Source organism: Salmo trutta, chromosome 18 (genome assembly GCF_901001165.1).
Source record: "Salmo trutta chromosome 18, fSalTru1.1, whole genome shotgun sequence".
NCBI lineage: Eukaryota > Metazoa > Chordata > Actinopteri > Salmoniformes > Salmonidae > Salmo > Salmo trutta.
The window spans coordinates 13,194,223-13,213,009 of NC_042974.1; the positions used below are offsets into that span (position 1 = coordinate 13,194,223).

Sequence of the window (18,787 nt, forward strand, 5' to 3'; positions counted from 1 at the left end):
TGGGGTGTTGCTGTGAGCAGATGACCTGGACTATTTCTTCAAATATATATATATATATTGAATAATAAATGTATTAGACCTACTGGACATTTTTTACAACCCTAATGTTAAGTAGCCAATAAATAACCTACTATGATGCTTACCATAACATGCTTAGTTAGCATAGTATAGCTGTTATGATGTTTCAGAGAATCCGTCTGGCGCTAGCCATAAATAGGTCAGGCTACAGCTGCACACTGATGGAATAATAATATCTTTATTTGGTGTTCTAACAAAATCCACATTTCAAAAAATGATAACTTTGTGTGCATGCAACTAGCAAATAGCATCATGGAAATAGTTTCATTAAACGTATGCTACTACAGGCCTGAGTGAATGGGGCATCTGTTATTGTTTGGATAACCCACTGTGGTCTAGAGCTCTAAACCGAGTAAAATCCCAAAGATCAAACTACCAAAATTATAGACCAACCCATTGTTAAAACGGCTGTGCAATTGCAATAAAATTATATGAGAGGAATTCCATTCTCAAAGGAACATTCACATTTTTGTAATCAGCCTGCGGTACTTTGACAGAAGAAGAACATAAACTACCTTCCTTCCTTGGTGTTGTCATTCCTATATGGCTATAAGGTTGCGGTCCTTGATAAGGGAAGGGCTTTCCAAACGGGATCCTGTTTGCAGTTATAGTTTGCTATGCCATGAGGGTGTCTTACAAATCACAGGCTCTCCATATACGGCTCTGGCACCGTGGCTTGGAATCAGGACAGCAGTCCCATACATGGAGAGCCCTGCTGCTCACTTTGAAACCGGGGAGCCCTGTAACCTGCCTTCGAAGTCTCCCCCTGTCACCCCGAAGAACCTAATATGGATGACGGCTGGGTAAATGTCCAATGGAACACGTAGACATTCTCAGTGGTGGGTAAGGGAAATAGGCCGAACGCGGTGAGTATATAAGGTTGGAAGCGCCACTGTAGCTCGACCCAGCAGCAACAGTTGTTTTCCGTGTTCTGAGCTTCATTTGAGACAGACAAGGTAAGAACCTGGAATCAACCCAAACCTTAAAGACTGGATCTACTATTTATGGATTGATTTCAATGGAAATACTCTATTTTTTTTTATTTTACATCTTCGGGACCAATTAATATTACACAAGATACTGATAGTGATGTCACAGGCTCTTCACCTGAAGAAATGACTAATGGAATTGTATAGGCTACAACAGGTGGAAGGGTAGAACAGCGATAAAATACACATTTTCCTTTCTATCAGATTACTTGGTAAACCCTTGTTTGTAGAAGCCTAATAGACTTGGCTACCTTGATTTTGTGTTGTGAAATAAATTAGAGGAGTTTCATGGCGTTGAGAAACAATAATTGGAGAAATCATTTAACTCATAGAACAACTTATTGTAGGCCTATAACATGGGTATACAATAAGGAGAACATGTCCAGTAGGCTATTCAGCGGGCGACATCATCTAATGTTGACACAACTCAAATGACTTGTGCCAAACTCAATTCAACATAGTGTAACAACCCTGGGTTTATAAGCGCGGATATCGCCTCTCCCGCTTGAGCATGCTCTTGCGGCACAGTCGATAGCGCGCTGGACTTCGGGCTTAGAAGTTCGAGGGTTCGAGACCTGCTTCCTACTTGTTTCATTACATTGGTGTCAGACGTGATCGGACCTTGCATCCACGACAGTGAAGGTGCTTGACCGGTGAGCGCGTTCCTGTAAGACTTAGAGTCGCAAGCTAGCGAGAGAACGCGCTCTTTGAAAGGAGGGAGTAGTGTAACGACCCTGGCTTTATAAGCGCGGATATCGCCTCTCCCGCTTGAGCATGCTCTTGTGGCACAGTCGATATCGCGCTGGGCTTAGAGGGCTCGAGACCTGCTCCCTGCCTGTTTCATTACAATAATATCGACATATGATTATCTTAACAAGTCATGTGTGTTAGCTATCATTTGTGGCTTGTACAATACATAATAAGTTGGACATACAGTTTCGGTTTGTGCATCGTGAGTTATCTTGTTCTGTTACACAGCTCCGACGTGCGTGCGCCATGCAGAAAAATTAACAAACTTTTTTACTTGTATTATTAAGAACCCAAGATGTGTGACGACGACGAGACTACTGCTCTTGTGTGCGACAACGGCTCCGGCCTTGTGAAGGCTGGCTTCGCCGGTGATGACGCACCCAGGGCTGTCTTCCCCTCCATCGTTGGTCGCCCTCGTCACCAGGTAAGATCTGCTCTCCAATGACGTTTGCAACAGGCCCATATTACGCATTTTCCCCACCGGTAAATCCTGTATTGTCCATCTATGAGTTCACACTTAATGTTTTGACTGGGATTAGGCTACGTCCCCATATAAACCAACGAGTCTCCTCTTTCCTCCAGGGTGTCATGGTCGGTATGGGTCAGAAGGACTCCTACGTAGGAGATGAAGCTCAGAGCAAGAGAGGTATCCTGACTCTGAAGTACCCCATCGAGCACGGTATCATTACTAACTGGGACGATATGGAGAAGATCTGGCACCACACCTTCTACAACGAGCTGCGTGTAGCCCCCGAGGAGCACCCCACCCTGCTCACTGAGGCCCCCCTGAACCCCAAGGCTAACCGTGAGAAGATGACCCAGATCATGTTTGAGACCTTCAACGTCCCCGCCATGTATGTTGCCATCCAGGCTGTGCTGTCCCTGTACGCCTCCGGTCGTACCACTGGTAAGGAATGCAGTTTACGCATCTAAATAATTCACCTAAAACAACATATCGGCTACGTGTAGCCAACCATGTCTCTTTATTATGAGTTCATTCAGATGAATATTGACGTTTTGGTTTATGTTCAAGGTATTGTGCTGGACTCCGGTGATGGTGTGACCCACAACGTGCCCATCTATGAGGGTTATGCTCTTCCCCACGCCATCATGCGTCTGGATCTGGCTGGTCGCGATCTGACTGACTACCTCATGAAGATCCTCACTGAGCGTGGCTACTCCTTCGTCACAACTGGTGAGATTTCGTTTGCCTTGTTTTACTCACCATGAGAATGCCATGCGTAATCTGTCAAATGAGAAAAGACGCACAAGACGTGCGCATTTGGCTGTGCATAATTGCAATAATTTGTTCCATTTTCTGAGCAAAAATACTTCTTCATTACAGCCGAGCGTGAGATCGTGCGTGACATCAAGGAGAAGCTGTGCTATGTGGCTCTGGACTTCGAGAACGAGATGGCCACTGCCGCTTCCTCCTCCTCCCTGGAGAAGAGCTACGAGCTTCCCGATGGTCAGGTCATCACCATCGGTAACGAGCGTTTCCGTTGCCCAGAGACCCTCTTCCAGCCTTCCTTTATTGGTACGTAATCATCGTATAACGAGAAGGGCTAATATATATGCCTGCGATGTTGGTCGAATTAAAGAGATTATGTTTCTAATACGATATGATCTGAACAGGTATGGAGTCTGCCGGTATTCACGAGACCGCCTACAACAGCATCATGAAGTGCGACATTGACATCCGTAAGGACCTGTACGCCAACAACGTGCTCTCCGGCGGTACCACCATGTACCCTGGTATTGCTGACCGTATGCAGAAGGAGATCACTGCCCTGGCCCCCAGCACCATGAAAATCAAGGTAATTATATAATCGGCAACCCAATGACAATATTCTCACATTTAGAATAACTTTTTGGAAAAATAAAATAAACATTTAGATCTTAACAATACAATCTTAATATGTCATGTTTTTTATTTATTTTTATTTTTTACTAATACTCAACTTCATTCTCTATAGATCATCGCCCCCCCTGAGCGTAAATACTCCGTCTGGATCGGTGGCTCCATCCTGGCTTCCCTCTCCACTTTCCAGGCCATGTGGATCACCAAGCAGGAATACGACGAGGCAGGTCCCAGCATTGTCCACCGCAAGTGCTTCTAAACCTATCATCGTCTCCAGTGTCTGCGTTCTCTGGATCGCGAAGAGAAACAACATGTTGTTACTGGACTTTTTTTTGCCACACTTTTATTTTGTAACCAACCCTGGGGGAAAATCTGCAAATGTCAACCAACATCAACAAGAACGAAACATGCCATGTTATTATTCAACATGTGAACGTGAATGTACATAAATACTAAGTTATTAAAGTCCATTATTTGGTATTTTCATACATTTCTGTTTTGTAATCATCAGCCAATGTTAGAAAATACATAACATGATCATCATGCAATGAACCAATAGGCTTGCCTACTCGTGCACATGCACAGGTAGAATGCATGGCAAATTTAGGATTTTCATTCTGAATGCAATGGTACTGTGAGATAATAGGCTATTGGAAATACCAAGGTCAACGACATTCATTGTTATCAAATTTCACACATTCGGACGATTACGCACGCGATAAAACTGCATGCAAACTGACTTGAGTGGAGTCTAAACTGACTTGCGTGGAGTCTAAGAGATTTGACTCTTGATTTGGCTTGGAGAGAGTGAAAGGTGACTCTCGGCAATTCCTTCGCTTGAATGTGCTATGCTTGCTCCTTCCCGGCCGGGTACTTTCAACTTCGCAGCAACACAGATTTGACACTAATCTCATATTCCAAGGACATATTCTTCATTTAGAATACATGGGCAAATAATTGAACACAGTTTTAGAGCAAATCTCTCACACATTTCAAACTCTTCAAAGCGCCCGCCCCATCCATCCTTTTGAAAAGACAAGTAGGCCTACCCACGATTTTGACCAAACATTGCTCTAGCTATCTAGCACACTGATTGCAGGTTACTAATCAGTTGCTCATCAGGACCTTGTTATAGTAGGGCTGGAGCAAAACCCTGCGCACCAGCTCTCCGGAAGTAGAGTTACTGAGCGCATTCTGCAGACATTAATTTTAGCGACAACATTCCTGTATTCTAGGCAACATTTACCACCTATTTAAAAGTATCTGATCAGACTCATGTTATACCAAGTTACATGTGGTCTGTGCATTCTCACCCAATTGTCATATATTCGGCCACCTGTTGGGAGGAAATGGCATTCTAAATGGATCTCAACTACGGGCGGGGCTTAGACGTAGCCAGCCTATGATTACAGCACACGAAACACCATCTGTTGTGTTTTGCTTCCGTGAAATCCGAGCCAGTAAATCTATATGCTGTAAGTATAATACATTAGAATGTTCAAACCTACGATTTGCAATACATTTTCAGACATTCTATAGTTCTGTGCAGAATTAAATCGCATAGGCTACAGCGTGCATGATCTAGTTATCTTGCACATTTTGCATTCGTTGCAGTGTAAACGACATTACCTACATTATAAAGTCGTTTTATTTTCCTACTTAGTGTATTCTGACAATAGAATAAGGAGATTGATATGCTATTATCAGCTTAATTTTACAATAATAATCATGTCATACCAGTTTAATAATACATTAAATAGTGAGTGCAATGCAATAACGATTACATTACAACAAGCTTTATGGCTTATTGGCTATAGCTTCAAATAAGAATTAATGATAAAAAACACACATTTCTCTACACTGAAAATATTATGGCATAAAATCTAGAAGAGTCGTATGAAGAACGTCCTCTGTATGAAGACGTTTTTTGAGAGGGCGGGCGCGTCAACTATGCGTCACACCCCCACAGCTGTTCAGCCATTGGCGTCTTTTCTCTAGGATTCGTAGTCCCTATGTTTTGGTTTAAATGTCTGGCCCTGGATGAGTAGGCTAGGTATAGTCTGGTATTGCTCGGTACTATGTAACAGTTTTACAATGTAACAAGGGAGGAATTCATTCAAACACGTTCTTTTTGATAAGGGTCTAACAAACGGAAATTAAGAATGGTTACAAAGAGGATCCGAACGGAGTATATGAAGAGATTCAAGGACCCGGAATGGGAAACCTACGCCAAGTGTTATGAGGAGATGATAAAGTACAGACTGACGAGAAGGCTTTTGGAACAAACTCATAATCCGTGGTTTTGGAACAGTGACAGTGACTCGGAATCCAGCAGGTCCACTCCTCAAAAGAATAAAGTTGAGCCATTGGTCCTAAAAGAAGAATCACAACGAGAACGTGAGAGAAAGATTCCACCTAAAGAACCATTGGAACAGAAGATCCCCATTTCAGAAGAATTGCAAGAAGTTGCTTCTCCAGAGACCTCGCCACCCATTGGTAAACATGTTTAAGGTCAATGTTTACAGTTTTATTATCAACTATTTAAATGTTTGTTTCATTATGCATATATCCTCAGTAATTTTCTTACAACGTCTTGCACAATTTCACCTATATATTTGAGATGTTTATGCAGATGGGAATTAGCTAACAGCTACCAAAGACTCGTGTTGTTGTTGTACATGGTCCCTGCCTGGTCAAATAATGTTAAAATAAAACAAATAAATAATGAAACACTAGGACTCTCATACTGATAAGTTAACATGGAAAGATACAAAATATTTATCACACCCTCTGTCTGTTAACTGTTTCTTCCTACAACACTTGCACATATTAAAAACTAAAGTATACAAAAAAAAATATTGAACTCATAAGTATATCTCATCTCTTCTCTTCCTAGATGTACAGGGTGCTGTGGACAGAGGTTGTAGAGAGACAGAGGAAGTCAAGCTGGGACAAGGATTAATTGCCTCTGAGTCAGGGAAGAAGCCAGAGGCCCAAACTAAAGCCAAACAGTCCAGAAAGCCCCTCAGGGCATGGAGCCAGCTACGGAAGCCCAAAGAGACTGACAAGAAAAACAGACACCCATTTGCCCTGTATGGAGGGGGTGATAAGCCAGCTGAGATGGCTAGGAAGAAGACTCACAATGTGGGTCCAGCTGCATCAACCAAGGAGGTGATTACTCACTCAGCCAATGCAAATTCCAAAAGGTCTGTCAAGTGTTTAAGTGTAGTAGGTCAATGGGGCGGTTTCTCAGACCCAGATTAAGCCTAGTCCTGAACTAAAAAGAATGTTCAATGGAGAATCTCCGGTAACTGGCCCATAGTATTCCTTTACTTCATTACACTAACTCTTGCGGTCCTCATATCCACCAGTCTGCATTAACTCTTGTTGTGGACCTCAGATCCACCAGTCTGCATTAACTCTTGTTGTGGTCCTCATATCCACCAGTCTGCATTAACTCTTGTTGTGGACCTCAGATCCACCAGTCTGCATTAACTCTTGTTGTGGTCCTCATATCCACCAGTCTGCATTAACTCTTGTTGTGGTCCTCAGATCCACCAGTCTGCATTAACTCTTGTTGTGGTCCTCAGATCCACCAGTCTGCATTAACTCTTGTTGTGGTCCTCAGATCCACCAGTCTGCATTACGGGCCAAAACCAGACGGGAGGTTGAGAAGCAGGTGCAGAAAGTGGACAAGTGGAGAGTGCGGTCTGCAGAGCTGGAGAAAGTGACAATGACCAAACCTGACTTTAACCCCTGGATGACAGAGTACATGCGCTGCTTTTCTGCCAGGTCCTGATAGATATAGAGTGCAATACTTGTGATAAACATAGGATGGGGAATATGGTATTCGTTATCAAATAGAAAACATCAAGAATTATTTTGTTTCCAAAGTTTGCATTCACCATGCTTTTCTCACAGCTTTTAAAATGTTTTAATGTTCATACAGTATAGTCGTGGCCAAAAGTTTTGAGAATGACACAAATATTAATTTTCACAAAGTCTGCTGCCTCAGTTTGTATGATGGCAATTTGCATATACTCCAGAATGTTATGAAGAGTGATCAGATGAATTGCAATTAATTGCAAAGTCCCTCTTTGCCATGCAAATGAACTGAATCCCCCCAAAACATTTCCACTGCATTTCAGCCCTGCCACAAAAGGACCAGCTGACATCATGTCAGTGATTCTCTCGTTAACACAGGTGTGAGTGTTGACAAGGACAAGGCTGGAGATCACTCTGTCATGCTGATTGAGTTCGAATAACAGACTGGAAACTTCAAAAGGAGGGTGGTGCTTGGAATGATTGTTCTTCCTCTGTCAACAATGGTTACCTGCAAGGAAACACGTGCAGTCATTATTGCTTTGCACAAAAAGGGCTTCACAGGCAACGATATTGCACCTAAATCAACTATTTATCGGATCATCAAGAACTTCAAGGAGAGCGGTTCAATTGTTGTGAAGAAGGCTTCAAGGCGCCCAAGAAAGTCCAGCAAGCGCCAGGACCATCTCCTAAAGTTGATTCAGCTGCGGGATCGGGGCACCACCAGTACAGAGCTTGCTCAGGAATGGCAGCAGGCAGGTGTGAGGGCATCTGCGCACACAGTGAGGCAAAGACTTTTGGAGGATGGCCTGGTGTCAAGAAGGGCAGCAAAGAAGCCACTTCTCTCCAGGAAAAACATCAGGGACAGACTGATATTCTGCAAAAGGTATAGGGATTGGACTGCTGAGGACTGCCGTAAAGTCATTTTCTCTGATGAATCCCCTTTCCAATTGTTTGGGGCATCCGGAAAAAAGCTTGTCCGGAGAAGACAAGGTGAGCGCTACCATCAGTCCTGTGTCATGCCAACAGTAAAGCATCCTGAGACCATTCAAGTGTGGGTTTGCTTCTCAGCCAAGGGAGTGGGCTCACTCACAATTTTGCCTAAGAACTCAGCCATGAATAAAGAATGGTACCAACACATCCTCCGAGAGCAACTTCTCTCAACTTTCCAGGAACAGTTTGGTGATGAACAATGCCTTTTCCAGCATGATGGAGCACCTTACCATAAGGCAAAAGTGATAACTAAGTGGCTCGGGGAACAAAACATCAATATTTTGGGTCCATGGCCAGGAAACTCCCCAGACCTTAATCCCATTGAGAATTTGTAGTCAATCCTCAAGAGGCGGGTGGACAAACAAAAACCCACAAATTCTGACAAACTCCAAGCATTGATTATGAAAGAATGGGCTGCTATCAGTCAGGATGTGGCCCAGAAATTAATTGACAGCATGCCAGGGCGGATTGCAGATGTCTTGAAAAACAAGGGTCAACATTGCAAATATTGACTCTTTGCATCAACTTCATGTAATTTTCAATAAAAGCCTTTTACACTTATGAAATGCATGTAATTATACTTCAGTATTCCATAGTAACATCTGACAAAAATATCTAAAGGCACTGAAGCAGCAAACTTTGTGAAAATTAATATTTGTGTCATTCTCAAAACTTGACTGTACACCAGTCAAACGTTTGGACACACCTACTCCTTCCAGGGTTTTTCTTTATCTTTACTATTTTCTACATTGTAGAATAATAGTGAAGACTTCAAAACTGAAATAACACACATGGAATCATGTAGTAACCAAAAAAGTGTAAAACAAATCAAAATATATTTTATTTTTGAGATTCTTCAAAGTAGTCACCCGTTGCCTTGACAGCTTTGCACACTCTTGGCATTCTCTCAACCAGCTTCATGAGGTAGTTACCTGGAAGGCATTTAAATTAACAGGTGTACGTTCTTAAAAGTTCATTTGTGTAATTTCTTTCCTCCTTAATGCGTTTGAGCCAATCAGTTGTGTTGTGACTAGGTAGGGTTGGTATACAGAAGATAGCCCTATTTGGTAAAAGACCAAGTCCATATTATGTCAAGAACAGCTAAAATAAGCGAAGAGAAACGACAGTCCATCATTACTTTAAGACATGATCGTCAGTCAATCTGGAACATTTCAAGAACTTTGAAAGTTTCTTCAAGTAAAATCGCAAAAACCATCAAGCGCTCTGATGAAACTGGCTCTCACGAGGACCGCCACAGGAAAGGAAGACCCAGAATTACCTCTGCTGCAGAGGATAAGTTCATTAGAGTTACCAGCCTCAGAAATTGCAGCCCAAATAAATGCTTCCCAGAGTTCAAGTAAGACATCAACATCATGTGTTCAGAGGAGAATGCATGAATCAGGCCTTCATGGTCGAATTGCTGCAAAGGAACCACTACTAAAGGACACCAATAAGAAGAAGAGACTTGTTTCGGCCAAGAAACACGAGCAATGGACATTAGACTGGTGGAAATCTGTCCTTTGGTCTGATGAGTCCAAATTTGAGATTTTTGGTTCCAACCGCTGTGTCTTTGTGAGACACAGGGTAGGTGAATGGATGATCTCTGCATGTTTGGTTCCTACCGTGAAGAATGGAGGAGGAAGTGTGATGGTGCTTTGCTGGTGACACTGCCAGTGATTTATTTAGAATTCAAGGCACACTTAACCAGCATGGCTACCACAGCATTCTGCAGCAATATACCATCCCATGTGGTTTGGGCTTAGTCCCACTATCATTTGTTTTTCAACAGGACAATGACCCAACACACCTCTAGACTGTGTATCACTCTGTCACTCTGACCAAGGAGAGTGATGGAGTGCTGCATCAGATGACCTGGCCTCCACAATGACCCGACCTCAACCCAATTGAGATGGTTTGGGATGAGTTGGACCGCAGAGTGATGGAAAAGCAGCCAACAAGTGCTCAGCATATGTGGGAACTCCTTCAAGACAGTTGGAAAACATTCCAGGTGAAGCTGGTTGAAAGAATGGCTTGATGACAGCTTTGCACACTCTTGGCAAATGGTGGCTACTTTGAAGAATCTGAAATATAAAATATATTATGATTTGTAAAAAAAATAATTGGGTTACTACATGATTCCATATGTGTTATTTCATAGTTTTGATGTCTTTACTATTATTCTACAATGTAGAAAATAGTAAAAATAAAGAAGAACCCATGAATGAGTAGATGTGTCCAAACTTTTGACTGGTACTGTATATTCCTTAGTCCCTACAAAGTATTGCATCCAAATCATGCATTAACTTAATTCAAGTTTCGCAACGGTCATGCACAAAATCCTCTGAATGATGGAATTATTTATCTTGCAGTAACAATGTGCAGTAAATAGTCCTCCGTTTGTGAAATCCCAATATCACCGTCCAAAGTTATTTATACACAGAATGACACTAGATAGTCCTGGTCTCAGCTTATTGCACCGCCAGGCCCCAGCCCCCAGCCAAGGGTTACTCTCAGGACGCATTAGGCTTAGGCGGTATACCGGGGTATTTTGAAATACAGACAGTAGGACTTTCAACACCATCTTGCAGAGGGCACGTGCTAGGCCACTGCTTATAACTTAAAGTTAACTATCTAACGTGCCAAATAAATTATTTCCAGCTCAGGACTCCAGCTATGCATTTGGTTTGCTGACCTGCAAGATCAAGCTTATTGGTTACAACTGAAACAATCAATTCCCTCCTGTATCAAGATCACTGCTGCCTAAATGAGCTTTTTGTGTTATTTTTTAAGTTTGGAAAGAAATAGCGCTCCTTGTGTGCACTGCAAGTAATACCGTATACCGCAGTATGGTACCGTATACCCCCGTATACCCCAGTATGGTACCGTATACCCCAGTATTTTACAGGAACCGTGTGAAGGTATGAAAATCTGGACACCGCATAGATGTCATTGATAAAATCCTCCCAAAAGTGACCTCAATAGCACATTGACCTCAGTGACAACGTTCTGTACATACTGAAGGTCAAAATTTAGTTTATGTGGATGTTCTCATGGTTAAATCTATTTTTTTGGGCGGTTCAGTATTATGTTATGGTCTTCTGTTATCATAAATTCATTTTATTTGTCAGTATTATGTTTTAACACCACAGGTTTTATTTCCATGTAAAAGACCATAAGACAACGTTTAGAACTAATTTGGATGAAATAATGAGCAATAAATAGATGCAATAAGTTGTAAATAACTAATATTATGTTTCAAATAGCTACAACAGGGCCAATGCTTTCGATTACAGTGACCATAACCACAGGATGCATGAAATGTAATAATCTACCAGCACCAGATAACAATTGATTCACTGATATCTGTGTGAGTAAGCTGCAGTACACAAAATGTCAATGTCGATGTTGTGAAGTATAGAACAATAACAATTTACTGCAGCCATTACATTGAGGTCTTGATTTACTCAAAACTTTGGGACATCTCCCTGTCAGTATAATGACTTGTCGGTGCTAAAGTGAAGATGTTTATGTGAGGCTACATTACTTGGAATAAAGCCAGTAGGACTAGTGAGTCTAGATCATAGACAACCTGTAAGGAGGGAGCTAATGTCCAGCTCCAGCAGATTAAAAATGGCACCACTATTTTCTTGTTTAAGTGTTATTTTGTATGATGAAACTTAAATGTTTACGCTTTTACACATTTAATGGTACCGATACTGAGATCAGATTGCATTTTGATATTGTGTGCTATGCTTAAAATAATGAATAAACTACTTTTTTTACTGAATTGTTTGACTTGGAAAACATCCACCAGAAAATATGTATTACAGTAATGAGATTGAAAGGCATATTTCACCTGGATACTCATCAATTCATCAGCACAACCACAAATATGCCTCAAATTATATCTAATGTTGGAATGTCAATTAACAAAAATATGGACAATGCCATCCATTACTATGCTCATGTGTTACATTAATGGGACGAGAGGACATACCATCATGTAGTAGTGATGGGCATTTCCTGTACTGTAACTGGCAGTGCCTTCTCTCATGATGAACGTCATAATCTTCAAAAACTGTAGTAGATCGGTTCTACCCTGAGGAGGAGGGGGGGATCAGTGGATTTACTGTCAGTCATTTCAACACAATAGTGGCATTGCAGGTTGTCATTTCTGCAGTCACGTCGAGCCTGGAGAAGTGTTACATGCCTCGGGAACCAAATTAACATATAGCGATCTTGCTCCAGTAAACGGTCAATCTAAGCAGAGACACAATGACATTCTGGAGCCTGCCATTTCACACAGGGAACTGAAAAGTCCCGATATGCATTGGGAAAATGGTCATTGAATGAAATGACTGGCGTCAATATTAACTTTGGTGCAAGGTGTCAAAAGGTAAGTAGATCACCGTGAATTAGCTCCCTGTCTGTGAGCCAGCTTATCCACCTATGTAATAACAAAACCTGCACAAACTCCATAACTATACGATTACACAGCTATTACTAATTAGACTGTTACTATAGTTTTATTAAATCAAATGACATTTTATTGGTCACATACACATGGTTAGCAGATGTTGGGGCGGCAGATAGCCTAGTGGTTAGAGCGTTGGACGAGTAACCGGAAGGCTGCAAGATCGAATCCCTGAGCTGCCCCTGAACAAGGCAGTTAACCTACTGTTCCTAGGCCGTCATTGAAAATAAGAATTTGTTCTTAACTGACTTGCCTAGTTAAATAAAGGTTAAATAAATAAAAATAAAGATGTTAATGCGAGTGTAGTGAAATGCTTGTGCTTCTAGTTCTGACCATGCAGTAATATCTAACAATTTCACAACAACTACCTTTTACACACAAGTGTAAAGGAATGAATAAGAATATGTACATATAAATATATGAATGAGTGATGGCCGAACGGCATAGGCAAGATGCAGTAGATGGTATAGAGTACAGTGTATACATATGAGATGAGTAATGTAGGGTATGTAAACATTATATAAAGTGGTATTGTTTAAAGTGACTATTGAAACATTTATTACATCCAATTTTTTATTATTAAAGTGGCTAGAGATTTGAGACAGCCGTCACTCAATGTTAGTGATGGCTGTTTAACAGTCTACTGGCCTTGAGATAGAAGCTGTTTTCAGTCCCTCGGTCCCCGCTTTGATGCACCTGTACTGACCTCGCCTTCTGGATGATAGCGGGGTGAAGAGGCAGTGGCTCGGGTGGTTATTGTCCTTGATGATCTACACAGGTAGACTTACTATAACATTCTACCTGTAATTAATTACTATAGTAAGTGTTATAACACAGGTAGAATGTGTATAGTAAGTGTTATTACACAGGTCGAATGTGTATAGTAAGTGTTATTACACAGGTAGAATATTACTACAGTCATTAGTGTTATTACACATGTAGAATATTACTATAGGAAGTGTTATTATACAGGTAGAATGTTACTTTAGTAATTAGTGTTATTACACAGGTATAATATTACTATAGTAATTAGTGTTATTACACAGGTAGAATATTACTACAGTAATTAGTGTTATTACACAGGTAGAATATTACTATAGGAAGTGTTATTATACAGGTAGAATATTACTATAGGAAGTGTTATTACACAGGTAGAATATTACTATAGTAATTAGTGTTATTACACAGGTAGAATATTTCTATAGTAAGTGTTATTACACAGGTAGAATATTACTATAGTAATTAGTGTTATTACACAGGTAGAATGTTACTATAGTAATTGGTGTTATTACACAGGTAGAATATTACTATAGTAATTAGTGTTATTACACAGGTATAATATTACTACAGTAATTACTGTTATTACACAGGTAGAATGTTACTATAGTAATTAGTGTTATTACACAGGTAGAATATTACTATAGTAATTAGTGTTATTACCCAGGTAGAATATTACTATAGGAAGTGTTATTACACAGGTAGAATGTTACTATAGTAATTAGTGTTATTACACAGGTAGAATGTTACTATAGTAATTAGTGTTATTACACAGGTAGAATATTACTATAGGAAGTGTTACTACACAGGTAGAATATTACTATAGTAATTAGTGTTATTACACAGGTAGAATATTACTATAGTAATTAGTGTTACTACACAGGTAGAATATTACTATAGGAAGTGTTATTACACAGGTAGAATATTACTATAGGAAGTGTTATTACACAGGTAGAATGTTACTATAGTAATTGGTGTTATTACACAGGTAGAATATTACTATAGTAATTAGTGTTATTACACAGGTAGAATATTTCTATAGTAAGTGTTATTACACAGGTAGAATATTACTATAGTAATTAGTGTTATTACACAGGTAGAATGTTACTATAGTAATTGGTGTTATTACACAGGTAGAATATTACTATAGTAATTAGTGTTATTACACAGGTATAATATTACTACAGTAATTACTGTTATTACACAGGTAGAATGTTACTATAGTAATTAGTGTTATTACACAGGTAGAATATTACTATAGTAATTAGTGTTATTACCCAGGTAGAATATTACTATAGGAAGTGTTATTACACAGGTAGAATGTTACTATAGTAATTAGTGTTATTACACAGGTAGAATGTTACTATAGTAATTAGTGTTATTACACAGGTAGAATATTACTATAGGAAGTGTTACTACACAGGTAGAATATTACTATAGTAATTAGTGTTATTACACAGGTAGAATATTACTATAGTAATTAGTGTTACTACACAGGTAGAATATTACTATAGGAAGTGTTATTACACAGGTAGAATATTACTATAGGAAGTGTTATTACACAGGTAGAATGTTACTATAGTAATTGGTGTTATTACACAGGTAGAATATTACTATAGTAATTAGTGTTATTACACAGGTAGAATATTACTATAGTAATTAGTGTTATTACACAGTTAGAATATTACTATAGTAATTGGTGTTATTACACAGGTAGAATGTTACTATAGTAATTAGTGTTATTACACAGGTAGAATGTTACTATAGTAATTAGTGTTATTACACAGGTAGAATATTACTATAGTAATTAGTGTTATTACACAGGTAGAATATTACTATAGGAAGTGTTATTACACAGGTAGAATGTTACTATAGTAATTAGTGTTATTACACAGGTAGAATATTACTATAGTAATTAGTGTTATTACACAGGTAGAATATTACTATAGGAAGTGTTATTACACAGGTAGAATGTTACTATAGTAATTAGTGTTATTACCCAGGTAGAATGTTACTATAGTAATTAGTGTTATTACACAGGTATAATATTACTATAGGAAGTGTTATTACACAGGTAGAATGTTACTATAGTAATTAGTGTTATTACACAGGTAGAATATTACTATAGGAAGTGTTATTACACAGGTAGAATATTACTATAGTAATTAGTGTTATTACACAGGTAGAATATTTCTATAGTAAGTGTTATTACACAGGTAGAATATTACTATAGTAATTAGTGTTATTACACAGGTAGAATATTACTATAGGAAGTGTTATTACACAGGTAGAATGTTACTATAGTAATTAGTGTTATTACCCAGGTAGAATATTACTATAGGAAGTGTTATTATACAGGTATAATATTACTATAGGAAGTGTTATTACACAGGTAGAATGTTACTATAGTAATTAGTGTTATTACACAGGTAGAATGTTACTATAGTAATTAGTGTTATTACACAGGTAGAATGTTACTATAGTAATTAGTGTTATTACACAGGTAGAATGTTACTATAGTAATTAGTGTTATTACACAGGTAGAATATTACTATAGGAAGTGTTATTACACAGGTAGAATGTTACTATAGTAATTAGTGTTATTACACAGGTAGAATGTTACTATAGTAATTAGTGTTATTACACAGGTAGAATGTTACTATAGTAAGTGTTATTACACAGGTAGAATATTACTATAGTAATTAGTGTTATTACACAGGTAGAATGTTACTATAGTAAGTGTTATTACACAGGTAGAATATTACTATAGTAATTAGTGTTATTACACAGTTCGAATATTACTATAGTAATTGGTGTTATTACACAGGTAGAATGTTACTATAGTAATTAGTGTTATTTCACAGGTAGAATGTTACTATAGTAATTAGTGTTATTACACAGGTAGAATATTACTATAGTAATTAGTGTTATTACACAGGTAGAATATTACTATAGGAAGTGTTATTACACAGGTAGAATGTTACTATAGTAATTAGTGTTATTACACAGGTAGAATATTACTATAGTAATTAGTGTTATTACACAGGTAGAATTTTACTATAGGAAGTGTTATTACACAGGTAGAATGTTACTATAGTAATTAGTGTTATTACCCAGGTAGAATGTTACTATAGTAATTAGTGTTATTACACAGGTATAATATTACTATAGGAAGTGTTATTACACAGGTAGAATGTTACTATAGTAATTAGTGTTATTACACAGGTAGAATATTACTATAGGAAGTGTTATTACACAGGTAGAATATTACTATAGTAATTAGTGTTATTACACAGGTAGAATATTTCTATAGTAAGTGTTATTACACAGGTAGAATATTACTATAGTAATTAGTGTTATTACACAGGTAGAATATTACTATAGGAAGTGTTATTACACAGGTAGAATGTTACTATAGTAATTAGTGTTATTACCCAGGTAGAATATTACTATAGGAAGTGTTATTATACAGGTATAATATTACTATAGGAAGTGTTATTACACAGGTAGAATGTTACTATAGTAATTAGTGTTATTACACAGGTAGAATGTTACTATAGTAATTAGTGTTATTACACAGGTAGAATGTTACTATAGTAATTAGTGTTATTACACAGGTAGAATGTTACTATAGTAATTAGTGTTATTACACAGGTAGAATATTACTATAGGAAGTGTTATTACACAGGTAGAATGTTACTATAGTAATTAGTGTTATTACACAGGTAGAATGTTACTATAGTAATTAGTGTTATTACACAGGTAGAATGTTACTATAGTAAGTGTTATTACACAGGTAGAATATTACTATAGTAATTAGTGTTATTACACAGGTAGAATATTACTATAGGAAGTGTTACTACACAGGTAGAATATTACTATAGTAATTAGTGTTATTACACAGGTAGAATATTACTATAGTAATTAGTGTTACTACACAGGTAGAATATTACTATAGGAAGTGTTATTACACAGGTAGAATATTACTATAGGAAGTGTTATTACACAGGTAGAATGTTACTATAGTAATTGGTGTTATTACACAGGTATAATATTACTATAGTAATTAGTGTTATTACACAGGTAGAATATTACTATAGTAATTAGTGTTATTACACAGTTAGAATATTACTATAGTAATTGGTGTTATTACACAGGTAGAATGTTACTATAGTAATTAGTGTTATTACACAGGTAGAATGTTACTATAGTAATTAGTGTTATTACACAGGTAGAATATTACTATAGTAATTAGTGTTATTACACAGGTAGAATATTACTATAGGAAGTGTTATTACACAGGTAGAATGTTACTATAGTAATTAGTGTTATTACACAGGTAGAATATTACTATAGTAATTAGTGTTATTACACAGGTAGAATATTACTATAGGAAGTGTTATTACACAGGTAGAATGTTACTATAGTAATTAGTGTTATTACCCAGGTAGAATGTTACTATAGTAATTAGTGTTATTACACAGGTATAATATTACTATAGGAAGTGTTATTACACAGGTAGAATGTTACTATAGTAATTAGTGTTATTACACAGGTAGAATATTTCTATAGTAAGTGTTATTACACAGGTAGAATATTACTATAGTAATTAGTGTTATTACACAGGTAGAATATTACTATAGGAAGTGTTATTACACAGGTAGAATGTTACTATAGTAATTAGTGTTATTACCCAGGTAGAATATTACTATAGGAAGTGTTATTATACAGGTATAATATTACTATAGGAAGTGTTATTACACAGGTAGAATGTTACTATAGTAATTAGTGTTATTACACAGGTAGAATGTTACTATAGTAATTAGTGTTATTACACAGGTAGAATGTTACTATAGTAATTAGTGTTATTACACAGGTAGAATGTTACTATAGTAATTAGTGTTATTACACAGGTAGAATATTACTATAGGAAGTGTTATTACACAGGTAGAATGTTACTATAGTAATTAGTGTTATTACACAGGTAGAATGTTACTATAGTAATTAGTGTTATTACACAGGTAGAATGTTACTATAGTAAGT

The 18,787-nt window shown here is 37.8% G+C and overlaps 2 protein-coding genes across 4 annotated transcripts; both read left to right on the plus strand.

Annotated features, from left to right (window-relative positions):
• Positions 1-876: 876 nt before the first annotated feature.
• LOC115152854 (actin, alpha skeletal muscle 2) lies at positions 877-4,158 on the plus strand. The gene is made up of 7 exons (XM_029697736.1): positions 877-1,034; positions 2,105-2,241; positions 2,400-2,724; positions 2,851-3,012; positions 3,163-3,354; positions 3,453-3,634; positions 3,794-4,158. Exons 2-7 carry the CDS (start codon positions 2,113-2,115, stop codon positions 3,935-3,937), a joined length of 1,134 nt encoding a protein of 377 aa, XP_029553596.1. The 5' UTR covers positions 877-1,034; positions 2,105-2,112; the 3' UTR covers positions 3,938-4,158.
• Positions 4,159-4,429: 271 nt separating this feature from the next.
• On the plus strand, positions 4,430-7,657 carry ccsapb (centriole, cilia and spindle-associated protein b). Of its 3 annotated transcripts, none has more exons than XM_029697738.1 (4): positions 4,430-5,153; positions 5,818-6,174; positions 6,575-6,849; positions 7,307-7,657. In XM_029697738.1, the coding sequence occupies exons 1-4, from the start codon at positions 5,081-5,083 to the stop codon at positions 7,475-7,477; spliced, it is 876 nt and encodes a 291-aa protein (XP_029553598.1). In that variant the 5' UTR covers positions 4,430-5,080; the 3' UTR covers positions 7,478-7,657. The 3 variants fall into 3 exon arrangements, with proteins under 3 accessions (XP_029553598.1, XP_029553600.1, XP_029553599.1); XM_029697740.1 differs by lacking the exon at positions 7,307-7,657 and adding an exon at positions 7,079-7,266; XM_029697739.1 differs by lacking the exon at positions 4,430-5,153 and having other exon boundaries at positions 5,162-6,174.
• The last annotated feature ends 11,130 nt before the right edge of the window (positions 7,658-18,787 follow it).